This window comes from Onychomys torridus, chromosome 9 (assembly GCF_903995425.1).
Source record: "Onychomys torridus chromosome 9, mOncTor1.1, whole genome shotgun sequence".
Lineage (NCBI taxonomy): Eukaryota > Metazoa > Chordata > Mammalia > Rodentia > Cricetidae > Onychomys > Onychomys torridus.
This window is the reverse complement of record NC_050451.1, coordinates 61,776,121-61,796,213: the sequence shown is the minus strand read 5'-3', so window position 1 is coordinate 61,796,213 and position 20,093 is coordinate 61,776,121. Positions and strand designations below refer to the sequence as shown.

The 20,093-nt window shown below is 43.5% G+C and overlaps 1 protein-coding gene across 1 annotated transcript; it reads left to right on the top strand.

Annotated features, from left to right (window-relative positions):
• Positions 1 to 13,234: 13,234 nt before the first annotated feature.
• Positions 13,235 to 19,387, top strand: Nudt15 (nudix hydrolase 15). Its single transcript, XM_036199314.1, has 3 exons — positions 13,235 to 13,441; positions 15,408 to 15,604; positions 19,204 to 19,387. Exons 1-3 carry the CDS (start codon positions 13,287 to 13,289, stop codon positions 19,362 to 19,364), a joined length of 513 nt encoding a protein of 170 aa, XP_036055207.1. The 5' UTR covers positions 13,235 to 13,286; the 3' UTR covers positions 19,365 to 19,387.
• The last annotated feature ends 706 nt before the right edge of the window (positions 19,388 to 20,093 follow it).

Genomic DNA, 20,093 nt, shown 5'->3' with positions numbered 1-20,093 from the left:
TATAATAAAGAGATTGATATTTTAAAAATGGATACAAAACAAGAAAGGCAAATGTTAAAACATCCTTATTTGAAGATTTGATTGTATACATGAGATAGTAGAAAAAAACACCAGTGTGCTGGCTAATTTTATTAATTTTATGTCAATTTGACACAAGCTAGAGCCATCTGAGAGGAGGGAACCCCTACTGAGAAAATGCCTCCATAAGACTGAGCTGTAAGCAAACCTGTAAGGCATTTTCTTATTAATGATTGATGGGGAGGCCCCAGACCATTGTGGACGGTTCTTCCTCTGAGCTGGTGGTCCTGGGTTCTATAAGAAAGCAGGCTGAGCAAGCCACGAGGAGCAAGTCAGTAAGCAGCACTCCTCCATGGCCTCTGCATCAGCTCCTGCCTCCAGGTTCCTGCCCTGCTTGAGTTCCTGTCCTGACTTCCTTCAGTGATAGACTACAACATGGAAGTGAAATAAACGCTTTTATCCCCAATTTGCTTTTGGCCATAGTGTTTCACCACAGCAGTAGAAACACCCAGAAAACAGAACTGATAGACACTTTAGCAAAGTGAGAGGACACGAAACTAGAACATGAAAATCAGTCGCTTCTTACATACCATTAACCAGTGTGCTGTGGGAGAAATCAGGGAAACAATCACACTCACAATTGCCAACCACATAACTCAAAAATAAAATACTTTAGAATGAACCTAACTAAAAGAGAGAAAGACCTCCCGTGCTCAGGGAGAATTAATCTTACAAAAATGGCTACACTACCTAAGTCTAGTCTTCAATGAAATCTCCATCAAAAGTTCCAGTGTCGTTCCTACCCCAACACAGAAAAACAGTCCTAAAATTCAGGTATCAGGGAGTCTGCCATGAGGCTGTGTCTCCTAGCAACTTCAGAAGTTCACCAGTGAAGTCTCTCCAACACGACAAGGATGACACCAATGGACGTGCCAAACTGGACCAGGAAACGCCCACAAGGCCTCCACCCTACACAAAGAACTCTAAGCAACTGAGAAAAGCTGGGATCAGGAGAGGTAGACTTCTCCAAGGAACAGCACACCAGCAGGCTGTCCAATGCCAAATGGCCATCCCTGAAACATAATACAGGTAGCATTGTACCAACTGAACAGGCTAAATTTAGGAATATATGTGTGTGTGCATGTGTGTGTGTGTGTGTGTGTGTGTGTGTGTGTGTGTGTGTCTGTGTGTGAATACATATATGCATGCAATAACAATTAGTGAAAAATGAGGCACGAATTTGAAGGACAACAGAGAGGAGCATATAGGAGGATTTGGAAGGAAGAAGGAGAAGGGAGAAATTTTGTAATCAAATTATAATCTCAAAAAGTATTTTTTAAAAAATTCATAGAGAGCTGGGCATTTGTGGCATACACCTTTAATCCCAACGAGGTAGAGGTAGGTGGATCTGTGAGTTTGAGGGTAGCCTGGTCTACAGAGCAAGTTCCAGGACAGCTGGGGTTACACAGAGAAACCATGTCTCAAAACAAAACAACAACAAAAAAAAAGTCCCAAAACAACCAAAAATTATATAGGATCAAAAAAGACCTTAGATTGCCACAGCAATCCAGAACCAAAAGAATAACACTAAAGGTATTGCCTTATCTGATTTCCAGATATACCATAAAGTCTTAATAACAAAAGGAGAACTATATTAGCACAAAACAGATATTTAGATCAATGGAAAATAATAAAAAATGTAAACACACACCTCTACAGCCACCTGATTTTGTCAAGATGCCAAAATATATGTTGGGGAAGAGAAAGCCTCTTCAACAAACACTCATGGAAAAACAGGATAGCCATAGAAAAGAATGAAACTAGGTCCTAATCTCTGACCACGTACAAAGACCAACTCCAAACGGATCCAAGTCCCCTAAGGCCTGAAATTCTGCAATTCTCCACAGACTCCACTCCCCACTGCTGCTGTCCTTGGTGGTCATCTCATGGTACTGGCACCTCCAAAATGCTGAGGTCTTCTGCTGCACTTTCACCAATAGCCTCTCATAGGCTTTCTTCATGGTGCCAAGCCTCAACTTCTCTGCATGAACCCTTCAGTCCTGGATCTTCAACTGCTACTGAGGCTGCACCTTCACCAATGACCTCTGCTGGCCTATCACAGTGCCAAGCCTCAGGTGCTCTTCATGACTTTAAAACCAGTACCACCTGGGTGACTCTTACACTACCAAGTTCAACTGCCAGTGCAAGGTACAATCTTGACCATGTCTGGAACACAGCTCCTGTGTGCTGACTCTTAAGAAACACTTCCCAGAAGATTTTACCTCAACAACGCTGCTCTCTTCTTAATGACCACTAATTTCTTAGCTCCAGCTGACCAGCATTGAGTAGTTTCACTTTAGTAGTTCTGATATCTTGTTAATCACAACTGATTCTTCAGCCTCAGCTAACCAGAACTACAGAATCTTAAGGCCCAATAGAGTCTTTAAACTTCCCTCTGAAACTTCACAAGCCAGGCCTTCTGCACCGCCCTCAACATTCTTATCTTCCAAGCTCCTACAGAACAGCTCATTGAGCTCTCAATATTCAATGACTTTTCTTGCAAATTCCAAAGTCCTTCCACAGTCCTCCCTCAAACAACAAGGTCAGGATTGTCACAGCAATACCCTACTTCTAGTGCCAACTAGTCTTAGAGTTTTGATTGCTGCAATGAAGGATCATGACTGAGAAGCAACTTGGGAGGAAAGGGCTTGTTTGTCTCACTCTTTCATATCACTGTTCTTCATCAAAGTCAGAAAAAGGTACTCAAGCAGGGCAGGAACCTGAAGGCAGGAGCTGATGCGGAGGCCATGGAGGGGTGCTGCTCACTGCCTTGCTCATCATGGCTTTCTCAGCCTCTAGCCAGGGAAGGCACAATCCACAATGGGCTGGGGCCTCCCCTCATCGATCACTAATTAAGAAAACGCCCTACAGCATGGTTTTCAATCTGAGGCTCTCAACCCTTTCCGGGGTAGCAGGACCCTTTCACAGGGGTCATATATCAGATAGTCTGCATATCAGATATTTACATTACAATTCATAACAGTAGCAAAACTACAGTTATGAAGTAGCAACAAAAATAATTGTGGTGTGGGGGTCACCACAATGTGAGGAACTGTATTAAACGGTTACAGCAGTAGGAAGGTTGAGAACCACTGCCCTGCAGGCTTGCCTACAGCCTGATCTTACGGAGGCATTTTCTTAATTGAGGTTCCCTCCTCTCAGATGACTTTAGCTGTGTCAAGCTGACATAAAATGATACAGCACAATTGCTCCCTTGTCACCTTGACATACAAACATCACTGTTAAGCCACACCCTTTCCTTTCTCATTCACCATCAAGATCTCACATTAAAAGCACAAACAACTTCAAAAGTCCCAAGGTCTTTACAAATTTGAACACACTAAAAATTTAGTCCCCTTTTCAGTCTCTTTAAAAAAATCCAAAATCTTTTTTAAAAGTTCAAAATCTCTCTACTGTGGGCTCCTGTAAAAATCAAAATTAAGATAAATACTGTCTTACTTCAAGAGGGAAGAACCAGGGCACAGTCACAATCAGATCAAAGCAAAACCAAACTCCAAAACAGTGTAAATAACAAAATGTCCATGTCTGGGATCCATTCACAATCTCCTGGGCTTCTTGAAGGGTCTTGGGTCACTTCTACAGCTCCATCCCCTTTCTATATAGAGAATTCAAAACTAAACAGTAAGAAATGGAGCAATCCAATCAGAAAGAGGGCTGGTAAAATAAGCAGATAGTTCTCAAAAAATGGAATGCAAGTGTTCAATGTACATATTATAAAACATTCAGTTTCACAAGCTATTAGGGAAATGCAAATCATAAGTACACTGAAATTCATATTGTGCTCCACCTGAATGTCTGTCATTAAGAAAACCTATGTTGGGTGTCTTAGTTACTGCTTATATCTGTGAAGAGACACCATGACCAAGGCAATTCTAATAAAGGAAAGCATTTAACTGGGGACTTGCAGTTTCAGAGGCTTATTTCGTGATCATCATGGCAGGGAGCATGGGTGGTATTTATGACACTGGAGCAGTAGCTGAGAGCTACATCCTGATCCACAGGCAGGGGGCAGGGGGGGAGTGTGTGTGTGTGTGTGTGTGTGTGTGTGTGTGTGTGTGATGGGCTTTTGAACCCTCAAAGCCCAACCCTAGTAATACACTTCCTCCAACAAGGATCCTCCTTATTGGAATCCCACAATACCTCCTAATCCTTCTAGTCCTTTCAAGAGTTTCATTCCCCAGTGACTAAGCACCCAAAAATATGAGCCTACGGGGGCCATTCTTGTTCAAGCCACCACAGTGAGGTGTCGGAACACAATCCAAGAATGGAGTCCTGTGAGACGTCTGGGTGCTTGTGAGAAAACAAGACGAGTCTTATGACCTCAGTTTCTATTAAAAAAAAAAAAAAGAAAGAAAGAAAAAAGTAAAGGAATTGTTCTTGGAGTGTATTTTATGTATTTTATGCTCCTCCCAGGTGTTGTGGATAGGAGTGAGTCTTCTTCAGATTACTCACTACTGCTTGCTGCTGTTACTTTATCCGATGTCTTACGCCTCCATAGAAAAACATGTTTTTGCCATCTGCGGCTTGTCTGTCACATGTGACGGGTCAGTCACATGCAGCTTGTCCTTGTGACTGTACACTTTACTTACATGACTCTTCTTAACCCTCAGAGTCTAAGTTGACGCTCTGAATACAGTTGGCTATTGCAGGAGACTTGAGTCCACCTCATCTATCGGCCCCATTCTCCCAGGTCCCACCGCCTCTAGAGCAGTGACAGCAGCGTACCAATGTTAATGTTTGCAAAGCAAGATTTTTTTTTCCCCAGTGAGCATCTCCCCAGTCCTCCTTTTTGCCTTCAAACAGCACTCACATAACCACTAAGCAATGGGAGCGGCCACTGGCGTTCTGATACATATGACTTTTGTCGTTAAGTGGGACCTCACTTTTCCCTTTCATCTCTGGTCTTTCAACATCTGGTTTACCAAATCCCTCACAACTACCCCACCTTCGAGCAACCTCTGTGCATAGCTGAATACTTTCCTGGTATGAGGCTGAAAGGATTCAATCCATGAGGCCCCTCAGACATTTCTATTTCTGCCAACTTTTTATGACTGGATTAGTAACCTTAAAAGGACATGCTACAACTTTCTTTGTGGCTCCAACGTTTAGTCTTTGCAAACAAGGGATAGGACTGCCAAGCTGGCTGTCCAGATTTCTCATCTTCTAATATGCTCACAGTCTGGGCTCCTTTCTTTAAAAAAAAAAAAAAAAAGGCACTCTTACCTCCGAGCCCTCAGGTCACAAAACAAAAATCCCAGGATTGTCTGAAACTCCCCCATTTTGGAGTGCTAGCCGCAAACAACCTGTTACTGCAACCGGCAGCATTGGACTGGTCTATTCTCAGGGGACTCCTTTGACTTAGGGGAATATCAGAAATATCTCTCTTACACAGTATCTGGAAGGTCACAGCGGCATCTGTAGAAGCACAACAGCCCAGTCCTAGCCCCTTAGCAGGAGCAGGAGGCCCAGGAGTTCCTTCAACGACATCAGTGCCGATAGATCAGTACTTATGGGAAGGTAGAAAGAAAAAAATATCTCAAAATAACCCAAATCCCAAGAGCCTAAACCAAAGTTTCATGTAGGGCTCTGGGTGGGACAGCTCCTAGACATCTCGTCAAATTGGGTCTAGAAGATCAATTATAAGCCCTTTCTTGCTTTTTAAAAGTGTATCTCTGTATCTCTGGCCCCTGCTTGCTTAACCTTCTGTTTTAATTGTTATCTTATGGGTTGTGATTATAGGGTATTCAGCTCCAAATGTTACTCTCAAGGGACGGCAACCATCAACTCCAACACCTGTCTCCCACCGAGGACCTCTCAGCCTCCAAGAATGTCACTCAGTCCAGTCTTTAACCTCTTACAATAATCATTGTCTTTCCTCTCCCCAAATATGGCTTCAGCCACTTGTCTGATGATACTCTGACCCCATAACAGGTCAGCAATGCTAACCAGCTGCCCCCAGTACCCCTTTGCAACTCCGAAGACGTTCCAGAATTTAAACAAATGAAGGCTAATTCCTCATGAACCCCTGACATCTTACCTTAAAGGACCAGCCTCAGAACGGACAAAGGTATAAATAACTTACTATCTAGGTGAGCGCTCTACCACTGAGCTAAATCCCCAACCCTAATTTAGTATCTAACAATGTAGACAGTTGGGCAACTCTTATCTACTAAAATCTGCCCCCAGACAAATGGCCCACGTGATATGACTAGTTAAACTTGCTATTCTAAAAGGATCCCATTGTCCCTCAGAGAAGCAATTCATACTCCCGCCCCCCCTGCCCTGTTCCCTTCCCTCTCCACCCTCTGTGTTTCTGTCCACAGCATATATTCTTCATGCCAATTCTGGTCTGATAATACATTTACCCTTCCACCTTGGGCTCACTGTCCCATTTTCCCACCTCTAGAGTGGACAGTGAAGAGAGAATACAGCAAGAAACAAGATATTTGATGGTAGTTCCTTGAGAAGGCGCCGTGTGTTGTGTTTCCCCAGAGGCTGCCGTATCCAGGGCAAAGGGTGAGCTACCCTAGAGAGATCTGGGAATCTAGAACAAGGAGCATTGGATCAACAGCCAAGGTCACAAAATCCCTTGCGTGTGGGGAAGAATGAGAAACCAAGTAACAGTGAAGATCAGAAGAAAAAAAAAGATATTCAATGTGGACACACCAAGAAGAGGTCTAGGGACACCCCTACCAAGTTCGTCTTCAGGTTCCAGACATGAGGCTTAGGTTTAAACAGAGGGGAAAAAAATGCACAAAGCAACCCTGAATAATCTGTGGTCCCACTCATTGTCTGGGCTCCAGTCTCTCCTGTAAGATGGTCTGAACAATTGTCAGAACTCTGTGACCTCTTGCCAGGAGACAAGTTCCTGCTCTGGTTGGCGCTAGGGCTATTTCTTCTCCTTCTGGCATGAGATTCCAAGGGAAGTTCCGATTCCTGGGAGGTTAGTCATTTAACAGTTTGATATCCAAAGGAAGGGGCATGTGTATCTCTTTAGAAAATCTTTATTCCTTTCCAGGGGAGGAGGCTCAGTCAGGAAAAGCACTAGTTGCACAAGTCTGGGGCGCAAATTCCATCCCCAGCACCCATGTGGTAGCTGGATGTGATAGCATAAGTTTGTGACCCCAAAAGTCCTATAGCAAGATGGGAGATAGAGACAGAAGAACTGTCCAGAAGTTCACAGGGAAGCTAGCCTGGAGCACACAGTTCAGCAGCAGAAAGAAGAGAGAGCTAGCCTAAGCAAGATGGAAGATTGACACTGGACATTGTCCACACATGCACACACATGCACCATAGTCATTTCTTCCAGGATAGGTACAGAGTGTTGCGTTCTCTAGTTGGAAGTAACTTTTAGTCCCAATGTCCATAACTACTACAGAAGGGCTGAGGAAGCCTGGAAAGGTGGGTGTACAAGGTCCTTAGGGCTGTGTAGACAGCACAGAGGACGAGCAGGTGGAAACAGTACAAGCCCATAGTAGCAATGGTTCTGAGCAGATGGTAAGGGGCATGTGTCAACAGGTGCTATTTTACTTTATTACACAACACCAAGTACTAGCTCTTCCCTTTGCTCGATCACTACAAGAATTTGCCAGATTTAAAGATGAGGGAGAGAGCAGAGACCTGGATTTGACGGAGATTGTTCTGGCACTTGACAAGGGTGAATGCCAGCATTCAAGATCATGGGGAAAGAAACAGACCATTATAATGAACAGAATAGTCCTCAAAAGAATAAAGGTGAATGACAAATAACTACTTGAAAAAGTGTTCCAACGTTATTAGCCCACCGGGAAAATATAAATTAAAATTGCTTTGAGATTCTGTCTCACCCTGGTCAGACACTATCTTCAAGAAATCAAATGACAAAATACCGGCAGGGATGTGGAGAAATAGGACTGCTTACACATTGCCACTGAGAATGGAAACTGCTGCAATCTCCTTGGGAATCAGCGTGGAGGTTCCTCAAAAGCTCAAAATAGAATGACCATATGACCTTGTCTTTCCTGGATCTGTTGTCATAGCAACGCTGACTACATAGGATAGATGTAGTATTTGTCTTTCCTTTGTATCATGTGGAATATCTCAGAGGCTTTGGTGTTAGCTGTTCCTTAGAGATTTGGTAGATCTAAGCAGAGTGCACCCAGCCTTGGGGGTCTCTTGTTTGGAGACTATGACTACATCAGTCTCACGGCTTGTTAAGAATGTGTTGAAGCTGTTTCACTGATTCTTAGTATTGTGTTTTGTTTTGCTTTAGTTTCCATTTTATTAATTTCTGTCCCAGTTTATATCTGCCCTTTTAAACTTTTTAAATTTTTATTTATTTGTTTGTTTGTTTATTTGAGACAGGGTTCCTCTGTATAACAACCCTGGCTGTCCTGTAGACCAGGCTGGCCTCGAAGTTGGAGATTTGCCTGCCTCTGCCTCCCGAGTTCTGGGATTAGAGGCGTGTGCCACTAGAGCCTGGGCAGTTTACGTCTTTATCTGCTGCTTTGGAGTTTTGATTATTCTTTCTAAAACCTTGAGTGACATGATTAGATTATTTATTTGTGATCTCTCTCTCTCTCTTTCTCTCTCTCTTTCTCTCTCTCTCTGTGTGTATAGACATGTGTGTGTATAGGCCAAAGGACAACACTCAGGACTTGGTTTGCTTCTGCGGCTCTTTATGGGATCCACGGATCAAACTAAAATCATCAGGCCTGAGCACAAGAAATTCTATCCAGAGAGCCATCTTCCCAGGCCTGATTAGTTTAAAACAAAACAAAACAAAAACCATGAACACTTAGACACATAAAATTGTCTCTTCTAATTGCCTTGGCAATTACTAGGTACTAGTAAGTTTTTATTTCATTAAATCTGATTCTGGGATTTTTTTCAATAGACCCCTTGATTCCTTAATGATCCCATGGGTCATTCAGGAGTATATTGTGTGGGGCTGGAAAGACAGCTCAGCAGGTAAGAGCATGGGCCACTCTTCCAGAGGACCCAGTTTCAGCACCTATATAGTGGCTCTCCATTGCTGATAACTCCAGTTCCAGGGGATCTGATGCCCTCTTCTGTCCTCTGTGGTTACCAGCACACATGTAATGCCCACACATACATAGAGGCAAAACAGTCACACAGAGAAAATAAAAATAAAAAATAAAACTTGTATTTTGAAAAATGTATTTCTCAATCCCCAAATAGTTTCAGACTTTCTGGGTTTTGGGGGGTTTTTGTTTTTTTGTTTTTGTTTTTTGTTTTTGGTTTTGTTTGGTTGTTATTGATTTCACATTTTATTTCCCTATGCTGTGACAAGATGCAAGAAACTGTTTTCTGCATTAGTAAACACTTGCTTCATGGGCTAAACTGTGCTGTTTTAGAGAAAGCTCCATGGAAGAGTAAAAAGTCTTGAAGGTGCTCGCAGGAATATTCTGTTGATATCTGTTAAGTTCATTTGGTCTTTGGTGCAGATTAACCCTGATGTCTCCTTACTTATTTTTAGTCTGGATGACCTATCTACTGACAAGGGTAGGGTGTTGATGTCGACTATTATTACTAGTTATTACTGGTGCTATTAGTATCAAGACCTGTCCTTTAAAGCCATTAGTGATTGCTTTTTGTTTGTTTGGCTTTTTTTTTTTAATTTTTTTTTTCATTTATGTATACAGCATGTATGTCTGCAGGTCAAAAGAGGGCACCAGATCTCATTACAGATGGTTGTGAGCCACCATGTGGTTGCTGGGAATTGAACTCAGGACCTCTGGAAGAGCAGTAGGTGCTCTTAACCACTGAGCTATCTCTCCAGCCTTTGACTTTGTTTTATGAAATCAGTATCCCTACCATTTAGTGCATACATATTTACAATTGTGTATTCTTGATAAATTATTCCCTTCATTAGCATGCAATGACCTTCTTTATATGGTTTCAATTTAAAAGCCACTTTATCAGTTATCAGAATTGCTAAACCAGCTTGTTTTCAGCATCCACTTGCTTTCTGAATTGACTAAGTATCTCTGCCAGTGAAGAATGTATCTTAGAAGTAGCAGAGATTTGGATCCTATTTTTTTCAAGTAACCAGTCTACATCTTTATTTGGAGTGCTAAGAACAGTTATATTTAGGGTTATTATTGAGAACATTTTGCTAACTCTACTTTACATTGGTTGTTTTCTAGGCTGGTTGGATTAGGTTTGTTATTTTTTTCCTCTATCACAAGTGATGGAGTTTTGCTGGTTTACTATGTTGGGTATGATGAATTCCTTCTTAGCTCCCTTTGTTCATCTGTTTCCTTAGTGAAGTGTTTTCTTTTTGTGTTCTGTAGTGGAGACTGTCTTTCTAAGATGTAGCAGTGATCTTCTGTATCTCTCACTGACTACAATGTTTCCAAGGGCCATCCAAAATGAATGCTTGTGCTCAGCTCACTCCATCCATCTTATACATTCCAGGATCCCATCGTGGGGAATAGTGGCTTCCAGAGGAGACAGCTATTCCTACCTCAATCAACCTAATTAAGGTAACCCCCACAGGCATGCTCAGAGGTTCATCTCCCAGGTAATTCTAGATTTCATTAAGTTGACAGTTAAGACTAACCATCACAAGTTGCTTGTGATCATGGCAAGGAGCTATTTATTGGAGCACAGGCAATTTATCAATGGTTATACCATTGAGTTAAATGACCTTCTTGTCACCTAGCAACCATTAACTTCCAACAGCTCCCAGAAAGGGGTGGAACCTCTCCCCATCCATGGTAGGATACTGGCAGGCCCCATACTGTGCAGGTCTTCTGTGGGTAACCACAGCAGCTGTGAGTTCATGAGTGCAACACCTATGTCACAGTCAGAGGACAGTGTTTCCAGGCACTCCCACGCATCCTCTAGCTCTTATGGTGTTAATATATGTGAGATTTATACTGTAGTGTACTGAACACTGTAAAGGTCTTTCTAACATGTTACAGTGTTCAGTGCACCACAGTAGAAATCTCACACATCTGTGACATCTTTTTTGTTTGTTTGTTTGTTTTTGTTTTTGTTTTTCGAGACAGGGTTTCTCTGTGTAGCTTTGAGCCCTTCCTGGATCTCACTCTGTAGACCAGGTTGGCCTCAAACTCACAAAGATCCACCTGCCTCTGCCTCCCGAGTGCTGGGATTAAAGGCATGAGCCACCACTACCCGGCCACATCTGTGACATCTTAAGAAGCATTCCCACCAACATTAGTTAACCAGATCCACAGGGTATCCAGCTCAATGAGCTTCTATATTGTCAGAGTAGCAATTCTGAAGCGGTAGAGTTTCACATTAGATTTTACACTTTCACCATCAAATGTACTTATCCATCACCAAAACCCTGAAAAATCATGACAGAGTATAACCAGAAAAGCAATTAGCCTTATTTCCCTTTTTATAACTTGAGTGTCCTTTACCTTCTTCATTCAGTCCTTCCTTGTCACCCTTACTTACATTTACCCTTTCTATATGTTTTACCGTGCCTCCATATACATTTGTTTACATATATACATTTATATTATAGGCTACAGTCCACATATGAGAAAGAATATGCAGTTTTTTTTTTCTGAGATTGTGTGACCTTGGTTAAGATTATACATTCCAAGTCCTTCTATTGTTCTGCAGCTTTTAAAATTTCATTTTTCTCTGGAGCTGAGTAGAATTCCATGTTGTGTATGTACCAGACTTTCATTATTTATTCATTTATTGATGGAAAACTAGGGTGGTTCCATTCCCTTGTTATAGATCTGTTGTCAGATCTTCTGATGACATCCATCCTGATGGGGATGAGGTAGTTTCCCAAAATAGTTTTGCTGTGCAATTCCCTGATGGAGATATCCAGCACTTTTTTAAATGGTGGTTATTCCTGTCTCTTGTTTTAAATTGTCTTATTCAATTCATTTGCACATTTGTTGATTGATGAGACTTAGGACTTTGCTAAGCATACCTAGTTAATACTGTAATTTTCTAATGGATTACTTAGTATATAAAATAAGATACACTTAGAAATACATGTGCAAATATAAAAACTAACACTTCAAGGAGTTAAACATTTCTCTGGAAGCAGGACTAAAGGAGACTGTGTTCTTGTTGGGAGTTTTTGTACTTCTGAGTTTCTAAAATTATGCACATATTATGAAAAGGCCATTGTAAGAGAAACAAGCCCCCCCCCACTAGCTCTGCTAATTGTAGATTCAGTAGGCCATTGTAAGGGAAACAAGCCCCCCCCCCACTAGCTCTGCTAATTGTAGATTCAGTGGGAAATATTGCACTCTGCCCCCACGCCCCATACCAGAAAGTTAGCCCATCATGCTGTGCTAACAGGATGCTTGCAGGATAACCGCCTGCGGTTGTGCTTGCAAGATAAATTGCTTGAGAAGAATGCTTGCCAAATAACCCCTTGCTAGATAAGCTTGGAATTCGTTTACCCACCCAGATTCTGGGAAAGACCACGAAGACATCTGGCCCCCAGATGTCTGCACTCTGGATGACCCCGCTCCCCTGCCCTGATAGAACCACCTCATAAAAGGCCTGCGAGCCTTAGACTCGGGGTCACCAGTCATTTCTCGCACTGGTGGCCCACGAGCTCGTGTTAATAAAGCTTCTTTTGTGACCCGATATTGGAGTGAAGTTCTCTGTTTTGGACGCCGACCCTAACAATTACTTTAGTAGAAACAAATTATTACTTTAAAGTAAACCCACCCATGCAGAGATGTAAAATGTCAAATCTGTTTAGTTTCAGCTGATATCCCCCAAGAGGTTTTCCTTTCGTATTTCACTTTTAATTGGTGCATTGTTTTGGTTTGGTTTGGTTTTGGTTTTTTCGAAATAGGGTTTCTCTGCGTAGTTTTGGTGCCTGTCCTGATCTCGCTCTGTAAACCAGGCTGGCCTTAAACTTAGAGGTTTGCCTGGCTCTGCAGAGATTAAAGGCGTGCACCACTGCTGCCCTGGCATATTGGTGCATATTTTTATCTGCTATCGTGTTTTTCTCTAAAATAATTTGTCCTAGCTGAATTTATTAGTGTTATTTACTTCTCCGAATCATCTTTGAGTAATCTTAAATCAGTTCTTTATATGGGTTGTTTCTACACGACCCATCTACCAGGCGACACCTGAGGTCTGAGACAGAAGCAACACAGGGGGCTCCAGCCGGCTCCCGTAAAGGAGCGGATACGGAGCAGGCAACATCACTTCCGGGGCCACCAGGAGCTATGACCGCCTACGCGGAGCCGAGGCGGCGCCCTGGAGTTGGGGTCGGCGTGGTGGTGGTGAGCTGCGAGCATCCTGGCTGCGTCCTTCTGGGGAAGAGGAAAGGATCGTTTGGAGCCGGCAGTTTCCAACTTCCTGGTGGCCATTTGGAATTCGGGTGAGCAGGTCGACCTCGGGAAGACGGAAGTTGTGCAATTAGCACTAGTCCCCTCGACAAATGCGTCCGTGTCACGCGCGTCAGTGCGCATTTGCGTTCTGTGTGTCCCTCTCCGACTCTGGGATCTTCTGGGCTCCCGCCGGGAGGGACCGCTGTGCCGTGATCCTCGTCCCCTCAGTCCTAGGTCTGCCCTCCCCTGACTGCTTGCTGCAGGTGGCTGTGGTCTGTATTGCTTAGTGCTTACAGAGAGAGAGGATGCTTATGAAAAACTGGGAGTCTTCCCTTTGCCCCATGAGATTTCAGTTTATTTAATTTCTGGCCGCGTTGCCTTCTCCCCTGTGGGAGTGTTCTGAGACTGGCCACGCAGCTTCTGCGAGGAGGGATGTGTCAGACCCACAAACTGGGAAGAGTGGCTAAGTCAGTTTCTACACAACGGGAAGACACCCTGGCCTTGTGCTCATAAGTGTGTTCTAAACAGAGTGTGGCTAATATAACAGATGAAAGTATCTAAATCCTCAAGATCCAGTGTGGTTTCCTTTGGTAATGTATAGTAATATAAAACACTTGCAAGGTGGATCCTCACGTCTTCCTACGTCTCCATCTTCTATCCAGCATGTACCATACTTGATTTTCTAGATTGTTTAAAAGGAAATCCTAGACTTCCTATTATCTGTGAATATTATCTAATAGATTTTTTTTTTTTTTTAAAGAGACGAGGGTCTCCCTATGTAGCCCCTGCTGGCCTGGGAACTCACAGAGATCTGCCTGTCTCTCATTCCTGAGTGCTGGGGTGAAAGTCCTGCACCACTACACTTAGACCCCGGCAGTCTCTTGTGGCATCTGCTTGATCCAAAGGGAACATGCATTCCAGGATGGAAATGCTGCTTGTTCATGGCTGCCCTTTTCTATCTCAGCTCGGGGACCTAGGCCAGATAGTCTCCTCATTCCAAATTCACACTGTGGAATTCCCACAGTCTCTGTGTTCCGGTGCAGTCACATTTACCTGTGAATTCTGCCCCAGGAAGCCTGCTCGGAAGCAGCGCACTTGGCAAGCATCGTGAAGTTCTGCAGCTCAATATGTCTATGACTGATTCTTTTTCGGTTTGGTTTTGTGTTTGGGAGTTTAATTGTTGCTTATCTGTTTTGTTTTTGAGACAAAGTCTTATTCTGGCCCATGCTGGCCTGGAACTCACTGTGGCCCAGGGTGGCCTGGACTTCCGACAGACCTCCTGCCTCAGCTTCCTAGGGTTGGCGATTGTGGTGTGGCTGAGTCATTGGAGGTGCCTCTCACAAGCTCTCCATCATAAGGAAGGAAAACATTCCTGCCAGGCTGAAAACGCACAACTTCTTTCCTCTTGAAGGTAGCCTGTGCTTCCTGTGTGACCTGGGAGCACACTGTTCTGGCCTACTGCAGCAAGCCCCTGAACTCTGAGCACTTTGCTTCCTGTGTCGCCTAATGGCCTCAATTTTGAGGCTTCAACTGAGATTCTGAAGGCATCTAATGCACTTTCTTCTTCTTCTTCTTCTTCTTCTTCTTCTTCTTCTTCTTCTTCTTCTTCTTCTTGTGGTGGTGGTGGTGTGGGTGGGGGTGGGTGGGTGGGGTTAATGCACTTTTGAAACAACAATCTCATGAGAAATTTAATGTTTCCCTTGTCTATTTAAGATAGAAAGTAGAACTTCACGTTCCAGCTTGGGTACAGCTCACAGCTTGTGTACAGTGCTTGGGTACTGGCTTCTTACCAGGCATACTAAACTGCCCCCTAGCTGCCTAGGTCTATATTTAGTGATTTGAAGGCCTAAAGAGCTTTTCATGTCATGGCAAAAGAGTTGTGTTTTTTTGTTGTTGTTTTTTTTTTATCATTTTAAAGCATAAACTAATTACTGTTGCTTTTATTTTATACTACAGCCTTCCAGCCAAGAGTCTCTTGTTATGTATACACTGACCAGGCTGTGTTTCTTTTTCCAGTGAGACCTGGGAAGAGTGCGCTCAGAGGGAAACCTGGGAGGAGGCTGCCTTACACCTGAAAAACGTGCGCTTTGCCTCCGTGGTCAATTCTTTTGTTGAAAAGGAGAATTACCATTATGTCACCATATTAATGAAAGGAGAGGTGGACATGGCTCATGATTCAGAGCCAAAGAATATGGAACCTGAAAAAAATGAAAGTAAGAGAATCATATATAATAATGTGTTTTTCTTCAAAGAACTTTATCATTAGGAATATTGTTGCTATATGAAGGAGAGAATTGGATTCTCAGATTTCTGTCTTCACCTGTCCAGAAATTCCTGTATTGGAGCCAGGAGTGGTGACACAGGCCTTTAACCCCAGCACTTGTGAGGCAGAGGCAGACAGATCTCTGTGAATTTGAGGCCAGCCTGGTCTACATAGCAAGTTCCAAGCTAGCTAGAGCTATATAGAAAGATACAGTCTCCAAAAAAGACAAGAAAATAAATTCTAATCCTCAAGGTGATGGTAACAGAAGATGTGTGTTTGGGACATGGTTAGGTCATGAGGACAAAGCTTAGCCTTTGCAATGCTGTGACAAAAAAACATTAACAACGGCCGGGCGGTGGTGGCGCACGCCTTTAATCCCAGCACTCAGGAGGCAGAGCAGGGGGATCTCTGTGAGTTTGAGGCCAGCCTGGTCTACAGAGTTAGTTCCAGGAAAGGCGCAAAGCTACACAGAGAAACTCTGTCTTGAAAAACCAAAAAAACAAAACAAAATACAAACAAAAAAACAAAACAAAACAAAAATTAACAACATAAAGGGAAGAAGATTTCCTTAGCTCTGATTTCCTAGATTTTAGCCCATGGTCCTGGGCTTTGTGGATTCTGGCTCTTTGTGAGGTAGAATATCAAGGAGGAGCTGTAGTAGAGGCCTTCTTACCTCCCAGCCCCACAGCAGAGACACAGTGGGAGATGGGCCAGGTGTAGCCTTCTGAGTAGGGCCAGGTATCATAGGTAGAAGCTTCCTGTCCCGACTGCCTGGTCCCAAATAACCACTTTGAGGCTTAAGATGAATTACAAATTGTAACACAGATTGCTAAACGATCCTATTTAACAAACAAACAAACAAACAAACAAACCCGGAGCCAGATATTGGGGTGAAAACTGAGAGCTCAGAGGAGTAGAACAAGCCACAGCCAACGTCACTTTACCAACTCCTCAGCCAATCCTGTTTCCATGAATCCTCAGCCTGAAAGCCTGAGTCCTCACCCCTGAGGGTCTCAGTTGAACTGCTGCTAAAAGCATCTAGTTCCTGGCCCTCATGCCTTATATACCTTTCTGCTTCCTGCCATCACTTCCTGAGATTAAAGGTGTGTGCCACCACTGCCTGGCTCTGTTTCCAGTGTGACCTTGAACTCACAGAGATCCAGATGGATCTCTGCCTCCAGAATGCTAGGATTAAAGGCGTGTGTTACCACTGCCTGACCTCTATGTTAAATATAGTGGCTGGCTCTGTCCTCTGATCCCCAGATAAGTTTATTAGGGTGCACAATATATTGGGGAACACAACATATCACTACAACAAATGTTCGGCCAATAGCTCAGACTTATTACCAATTAGCCCTTACATTTTAAGTTAACCCATATTCCTTATTTATGCTCTGCCACGTGGTGGTCCCTTTATTAGCATGGCACATTCATCTCCTGCTCCCTCTGCATCTGACTAAGGGCTCTAGACTCCGCCCTTCCTCATCCCATCATTCTCAGTGTGGCTCTCCCTCCTAACGTTTTTATCCTGTTCAGCTACTGGCCAGTCAGCTTGTTTATTAAGCCAGTCATAGTGACATAGATTCACACAGTGTAAAGGGATATTCCACAGCAAGGCACAACCTTTTGGGAAGTGCCAGGTGTAGCTGTCTGAGGCATCTCCCCAGTGACCTCCTCTACACAGTCCACCCCTCCTAAAGTTTCCATCGCCTCCCAAAATAGCAGCAGCAGCTGGGACCCACTGTTCATTCTGAGCCAGTGTGGAGCACTGCGTATGCAAGTGTAACAGCCCATCACAAACGGGAGTAGTGCTCACATAAAAGAGAGAGCCTTACTGCTTCCTACATCGAAGGGTACAGAGGGAGTATGGCTGCCCCGTGAGCCGGGAAACGGGCCACTGCCAGACATCATATCTTGCCAGCATGTCGATCATAGTCTTCCAGCCTGTAGAACTGTGTGAAATAAATGTCTGTGTATAAGCCACTTAGTGCGAGCTGCCCTGTTATAGCAGCACAGACAGAGACAAAAGTAGAGATGTGAAAATACGTAGATCCTGAGGGACATAAAATACAGACCGCCTGGGTTTGTGTTGTGGTTCTTAACACTGTATTCTTTTGAGGCTGGAGTGCAACCACCAAACTGGGTCACTCCGTGTGTAGAAAGAAAGGCTTGTTTGGGGAAATTGAAAGCTGCCATGGTGCTACCTCCAGAGGTAGGAGGAAGGACAGAATAGCAAAGGTGGGAAGCCTTGACAGTTTTAAAGAAATAGGTTGTGATGGGAGGGAGCCTCTAAGCTGGACTAGCCTGGAAGTTTAGAGTTGGGGGATGTTGCAGGGAAGGAGAAGGGACAGTGCTAGCCTAGGGACGTTGATATGTCTTAATGTGGAACTAGATGCCCCACATGGAGCTGTGGGGGCAGATAAGGGGAGTAGTGGCTCTTCCTGACAGATGGAAGCCCTATTCACAAGTTTTTAAGCAGTAGTTCTCAACCTGTGGGGTCAAACAACCCTTTCACGAGGGTCACCTAAAACCATCGGAAACAGGTATTTACATTAGGATTCATAACAGTAGCAAAAGTACAGTTAAAAAGGAACAATGAAAATAATTTTATGGTTGGGGGGTCACCACAACATGAGGAACTGTGTTAAAGGGTCGCAGCGTTAGGATGGTTGAGAACCAGTTTTTAAGGAGCGCTGATTTTAGGCTTCTAGGCGGAGTTTTTTGTTAGGACCACCAGCCAACTCCCAAATAACCACACAGAGACTTAATATTAATTATAAATGATTGGCCAATAGCTTAGGCTTGTTACTAAGTAGTTCTTACAACTTAAAAATTTGTATTTCTTATCTAAGTTCTGCCACATGGCTCATGGCTTGTTACCTCATTTTCTATATGTCCTGCTTGCTCCAAGTCTGGCTTGGGACTCCCAAGACTCTGCCCTTCTCAGCATCCTAGTCTGGCTCTCTCGCCCAGTTTCCTCTGCTGAGCTGTAGGCTCTTTATTAACCAATGAGAGTAGTACATACTTACAGTGTACAAAGATTGTTCCACAGCATAGGCTTTTGTTTATGTACCAGCAATCCTGTTTACCCTGGTCAGAGACCAGCCTGAGCTGAGCCCAGACTGTCAGTGCCACATAGTCAGTGGCACTGTCATTTTGGGAGTTCATTTTGGACCTAACAGTTCTCTGTGACCTTGGACAAGCTACTAAATGGTGGGATATCTTTTCTTATCTGTGAGAACGATAGACACCTCACATGTGTTCGGGTATGGACTAAATGCTTTGATGCATGACACCCTGCCTCAAAACAAAGAAACAAAACAGCCCAGTATTTTGTGGATCACCCTTCCCTTTCTAAGATCGTCTTTCTAAACGTAGATTTGATTTGCATAGCCAAGCTAGCCCCAGACATCACTGTTGCTTTTATTAGTGCTAAGTCACTTGTAAATTCAGCTAATGTTTTCCTGAATATATAATATAGTTCAGTTCACCAAATGAAAGCTCCTTGCTCTCTGCCATTGGTGTGCACTGATCATCTGTCTCTTCTAGGTTGGGAGTGGATTCCTTGGGAAGAATTTCCACCACCAGACCAGCTGTTCTGGGCTCTCCGTTGTTTAAAAGAGCAAGGCTACAACCCATTTAGAGATGGTCTGAACCACCTGGACGGGTATAGGGGCGAGCACCTCGAAGGAGCCAGGACAAGTCCTTGATTAAAAAAAAAAAAAAAACTTTAGTAAATGAAAGATTCCATGTTTCAGGATAACTCCATTTTATCTACAAAGCCATGTGGTCACCGGTTTATTTATAGTCTCCTAAAGTAACTCAAACCCTTGAGAAAATCTTCCTGGGATGTGTCACTGAGTAAGATGGATACAGAGCTTGTGGTTAATTATCTGTACTACTGTAAGTTACTGTAAGTTGGCTGCATGCAGGCGAGTATCACAGAGTTTGTCTTACTGTTCTAATTCAAATAGAGGTTGTAATTCAAATATGGCCCTTCAAGTTTGGAAGCAATTTGCCCACTGCAAAATTCATCACGACTGTTGATGTCCTTTTTCCTCTTACTTGAATTTTTAAATGACTGTGTAACTAGAGAGATCATGACATGTGGTATGCTGTATTTTTCCTGGTTTCTGACAGAGAATCGGGGCTGAATGTGAAACAGCTAAGCTTGGATCCTACTATTAAAGACCAAGTCATCCGAATTTCCCTTTCTCCGCCTGAGATCTTGTATGTGTCCTTGTATGTTGGGATTACTGAGAGCAGTGCACTGGGTCTCCTAGTGTGGGGGAATCTCCCAGGGGTTCCTCAAGATCTTTGCAGGGTGCCAAGGCCAAAGGTTGGTTGGTTGGTGCCCTCCCCTGCTAGCAAATTGTAAAGTTTCACTGTGAGAAGACCTTCAACAGTGAAGTGTCTCAGAGAGCAGCATGTGCAGGGCT

Excerpts from the sequence above, each read along its gene's own strand:
- Nudt15 (XM_036199314.1), top strand. The coding sequence starts at position 13,287 with ATGACCGCCTACGCGGAGCCGAGGCGGCGCCCTGGAGTTGGGGTCGGC. Across the intron at positions 13,442-15,407 it reads GGTGGCCATTTGGAATTCGG|TGAGACCTGGGAAGAGTGCG; the intron begins GTGAGCAGGTCG and ends TTCTTTTTCCAG. Across the intron at positions 15,605-19,203 it reads GGAACCTGAAAAAAATGAAA|GTTGGGAGTGGATTCCTTGG; the intron begins GTAAGAGAATCA and ends TGTCTCTTCTAG.